Source organism: Pectinophora gossypiella, chromosome 15, assembly GCF_024362695.1.
Source record: "Pectinophora gossypiella chromosome 15, ilPecGoss1.1, whole genome shotgun sequence".
Lineage (NCBI taxonomy): Eukaryota > Metazoa > Arthropoda > Insecta > Lepidoptera > Gelechiidae > Pectinophora > Pectinophora gossypiella.
The window spans coordinates 4,680,366-4,685,537 of record NC_065418.1 but is presented as its reverse complement, the minus strand read 5'-3'; the positions used below and the strand labels follow the sequence as shown (position 1 = coordinate 4,685,537).

Here is a 5,172-nt window from a genome sequence, read left to right as displayed (position 1 = left end):
ATGTTTTGCTATATTTTACCTATAAAATTATATATTTCTTGCTAATAATACTTCAGTAAGTAATAATTATTCTTTATGTTTTATGTTCTGTTAGCCTGTATTATAATGTAAAGTACTTAGACTTGTTAGCCAATGATCATCAAGACGCCTACGTTCGTGATTCTAATTCTTGGGAAAAACACTAAAACTTAAAACCTATTATCGTACCTACTATACTGTACCTAAATAGGTCGGTAAATGTAGTATTCTAGGAATAAACAACTGAATATAGGTATGTTTGGTAGGTAGGTAGGTACCTAACAAAAGGCACGAATTACTTTCAAATGTAGGTAGTTTCAAAACCGGTGGGATTTTTCGTGAAAGTTTATTTTCTGTGCACAGATCATGAAAGATATTTTATGACTACTTGAATGATTTGAATTATTAGTAGGTGGGTACTTTACTTTCATCGAGGACACATAGAAGAGGTTCCTTGGTAAGTTCAAGTAAATTCCTAACTTGTTGTACCTACTGATGATCCCATAATTTCAGCTAGCAAGGACGTGGTTTAACATTCCACATAAAATAATTACTTAAAATATGGTTCAATATAAGTAGGTATACTTAATCGTTTACTGAACGTAGATACTAACTAATATTAGATTATACTTAATTCAAATTTTAGCTAATGGTCCTCCTCACCTTTTAGGAACTTTACATAAAAAATAAAAACCTATTAGTAAAATCAACCCCTTTTTCATAACGCAAATTCAATCTATCGTTTCCTCGAAATAATTATGCATACAGACAGATCTAGAGTCGTAAAACTATAATATGCATTGTTCTTGTGCCTGCCCCGTGCGATTTGGAGGGCGAGTTGAAAGTGGGCCGGTTTCAAATAACTTTTCTTGGAACCGCGCGCATGGCTGCCAAGAGACATTGCCATTGCCAGACAACGCAGAGCGCCGCTTGATCAACTGTGACATTGCTTTTAAGGTCTAATTTATAGAGCAGGCTTAGTTGCTTTGCTAAATATTTTCTGGCAAAAAATAAATCTCTTATAAATTATTAGATGCCTGCGTACATTTGTTACGAAAGGCGTTATAATATCTATAAGGAGAATAGTTATATTCTTTGATACACAGATTCCACGAACCCGTATAAGTAGGAGGAGCATTGCGGAGTATGCTCCATGACCATGAGTGAACACTGGGTTTCAGTGTTATCACCAAGTTATCATCGAGTGTGATATGGGTAGGTATGTAGATGTACATGATTCCTCAGCTAGGCTGGGTGGGAGCAGGAAGTTAAAGAAAGTGACGAAGAAGAAGACTTGGTCAGTGAACTAATCACCCCGAGCATGTCGTCCTTCCAATATGTTGGACTATACAAATATAATGGGTACCTACCTACTATCTTGTATAGCTGCATTGTATTATTGTTCTATTACGATATGGGCAAAATCCTAATATTTTTTTTTGTTAATTTACTTTCATAACACTCAGTTAATTTGAATTTAAAATGTAAAGTCTGAATTTTTGAGATTGCATTATAATACCTACAGGTATTTTATATCTTTGTTTTAGATTTATTTTAAGATTTTATGGGATATTGTTATCGATCTTTATAAATGTAGTTCTGAATGTCAAAAGCGTCTGACACCGTTTTTTGTAGCTGTTCTCAAAGACCAAGTCTAAATCAATTTTAAATTACACCACCACTTAAAATTGAAACATAATACTATTATTAGTTAGTTGTTGCGGTCGTGTCTAATGTCACATTGGTATTTAATTTGAAGTGGAACACATCTGCTGTCAGTGTCATCTTTCACTGTAGGAAGGAAAAATACTATAAAATGTGGCTTTTTGGCGGGAGACGGGAACGGGACAGTTGCTTTCTTCATTGAATAATCTAAATAATTAATACGAAGTGGTGTTTTGTGGTTAATGATCGCATTAAGTTAGTCGGAAGACATTCGCGAGTGTTATTATATTGGAGTATTCAATAAACAAAGTGTATCTGCCTATTTTCGCTTCGTGTCAGGAAGCCGCTTCATAACTCAAAAGTTTATGCGGACTTTTGAGTTAATTCGTTTGGGGTTCGGAGTAGGAGTCTACTCCGTGGGTGGGGGCTTAGGTTTCATCATCATCACCTTTCATCATTTCATTAATCATCAAGAAAAAAATACGTCAGACATGGCTGTATGGGCATAGTTCCCTTTGCCTTACCCTTCGGGGAAAACCAAAACAAAAAAAAAAAAGGCTTTTTGGCGGGGGGCGGGAACGGGACGGTTGCTTTCTTCATTGAATAATCTAAATAATTAATACGAAGTGGTGTTTTGTGGTTAATGATCGCATTAAGTTAGTCGGAAGACATTCGCGAGTGTTATTATATTGGAGTATTCAATAAACAAAGTGTATCTGCCTATTTTCGCTTCGTGTCAGGAAGCCGCTTCATAACTCAAAAGTTTATGCGGACTTTTGAGTTAATTCGTTTGGGGTTCGGAGTAAGAGTCTACTCCGAGGGTGGGGGCTTAGGTTTCATCATCATCACCTTTCATCATTTCATTAATCATCAAGAAAAAAAATACGTCAGACATGGCTGTATGGGCATAGTTCCCTTTGCCTTACCCTTCGGGGAAAACCAAACCAAAAAAAAAAAAAAAAAAAAACAAAAAAAAAAAAAAAAAACATTTTAAAATGTATTTTTTAGACCTATTTTTAGTTTTATAATATTTCCCACGTTCTAGATTTCCCGTCACTGTATTATTTCGTGTCATAGCTTAGTTTTACTGTTAGTTAAATAAGTGCTTCAGTGGCCATGGGTCGGAAATCATCGACAAAACAAGTTTCGAAGAAAACTGGTGGGAGGGAAAATAATAAGTTTGTTCAGCAAAAGCGAAAAGAACTGGCTGTTCTTGTGGATAAACTACTTAAGTTGACGAGTATTTTCCAAGCAACAAATAACGCGGCTAAGAATTGGGAGCATCACTTAGAAATCGAAGGGATCCTGAAAGAGGTTAGGAATATTGAGGCTCCGGTACACGCGATCAGGCAGGGCTCTCGTCAAGCGAATATTGACAAGTACCTCCATTGGTTAAAGGAAAATGGAGCGCAATTTGAAGGTATTTCTTTAAATTTTCTTATATCTTCATAAATCTATCATGTAGAGCACTTTATCAGTTTATATTTTAATGGTTCTTTCTGTATGGGTAACTTATTTTTATAAAATACATTCTACACAATTTCAGGGGTGGATATCTCTGAGTTTGAAGGCTATGATCTGGGTCTTAAAGCTACAAAGGAATTCAAAGAAGGCTCTCTTATCCTGACTGTACCGAGTAAGGTGATGATGACAGAGAAGGATGCAAAAGAATCCCCTCTTTCTGCCTTCATCTCTGTAGATCCATTGCTGCAGAACATGCCTAACATCACTTTGGCATTGTATCTTTTATTGGAAAAAAATAATCCAGGTTGGTAACTAATCATATAACATAATTTTTCCCAATTTAACAGTTGTTTCGTCACTTGCTGATAAACTCTGAATGAAAGTAATCTCTCTCTCAGATAAATTGTCATTTATACTATCAGCAGTTCTAAACATGTGGTGAAATAGGTTCTTAGATTCTTTAATGGTTCTGTCACAGCCATAATTGTTGACAATTTAAACCAACATAGGTAGCTCCTTTATGAAGATCATCAAAAGTGGCTTGTATATACAAGGGTTGTCAGACTTAAAAATCAACATTTTAGTTATTAACTGACACAAGACATCTTTTTAATCTACTCATTATTTTAAAACCTATAATTCATAGTGAGATTAACAGATTTTTAAATTATTATTACAATCACCCAGACTTATTACCATAGTAATTATAATAATTCTAATCTGCATTACATTAGCATAGTTCGATTATTAAATCTGTCAAGACAAGATGGAGGGCCTTGGTTTATTGTGTCAGTTGTAACTCTCGTAACAATGTGAAAGTTCAGTTCATGGTTGTGAGTTGGTGACGAAGTTGGCATTCTTTTTATAAAATACCTGTAGAGTTTTATAGTATACATCATTGAGTTCTCTGTAAGGGTATTGCTGTACGTTATAATAGGTACTTAAACACACACTCCTAGTTCATCATTCTATTTTAATTATTAACATATTCACAATCAAGTGACCAGCCCATATATCCATCATTCTTTTAATTAATATTAAGCTGACAGACCTTCACTCGTAAACTGACTGTAAAATAGGGTGAGAACCCACCAAATTGACAATGCTCAAAACAACTGTACTGTTAAGAAATTGCCTTTATACAACTTTAACAGTAACATTGCATTTACATTACATTTCAGATTCATTTTGGAGATCATACATTGATGTTTTACCTGAAAAGTATTCTACAATCCTGTACTTTACATCAGAAGAGTTGGCAGAGATAAGGGTATGTATTAAAATTTAAATTAAAAAGATTTGAAGTCGTCAGACCGAATGTCCTTTCAAAATCCATACCTCATTGTTTAACTATTTTACCTTACGAGGCCTTACAAGGTTAATTATGCTTATTCCAACTGTCTTTATTAGTATAGATATAATATCTTTGTTAGATAGAAACTTGTCAGTACCAATATGATCTGGGACAAGATGAATTTTATTTATATACATACGTTTTCCCTAATGGCGTGGGTAGAGCCACAAGTAATCAAAGACAACTTGCAGCCACTGTTGATATGGATTATACAAAATCCTAAGATGGATATGGCAAATCTTATGGGGACAAGGGATCAAGCCTATCGTCCATATCCCTCTGTAGTATGTTACAACATGCCCAGGAAGACAAGAAACGGAACATGAAAACTATAAATTTTATTTACATACATTATATTCTACATTCCAGCCGTCGCCGGTCTTCGAGTCATCTCTAAAGCTGTACAGGAGCATCGCGAGGCAATATGCGTACTTCTACAATAAGATACACACCTTAGACTTGCCGGTGCTGAAAGACCTTCAGGATATCTTCACATATGACAACTACAGGTATTGTTTTATGTATCTGTTCAGTTAGAGTAGCGATACACTAGATAAAGAATTTAAAAGTAAGGTCAGAAAATACGTTGTCCCTTCCTCTCGAAGTATACGGAACAGCATTTGTTCTGTATATAATTAGAGAAATGGGTGTGGGTAATAAATAAAATAAAA

At 34.9% G+C, this 5,172-nt stretch overlaps 1 protein-coding gene across 1 annotated transcript in view; it reads left to right on the top strand.

Annotated features, from left to right (window-relative positions):
• The first annotated feature begins 2,667 nt into the window (after window positions 1–2,667).
• LOC126373139 (actin-histidine N-methyltransferase) overlaps window positions 2,668–5,172 on the top strand; it is a 50,567-nt gene continuing 48,062 nt past the window's right edge. Inside the window, exons 1-4 of the mRNA XM_050019164.1 lie at window positions 2,668–3,103; window positions 3,230–3,451; window positions 4,329–4,417; window positions 4,871–5,010. Of these exons, the coding sequence (XP_049875121.1) occupies window positions 2,800–3,103; window positions 3,230–3,451; window positions 4,329–4,417; window positions 4,871–5,010 (755 nt within the window). The 5' untranslated portion in view covers window positions 2,668–2,799. The remainder of the gene's footprint in view (window positions 3,104–3,229; window positions 3,452–4,328; window positions 4,418–4,870; window positions 5,011–5,172) is intronic.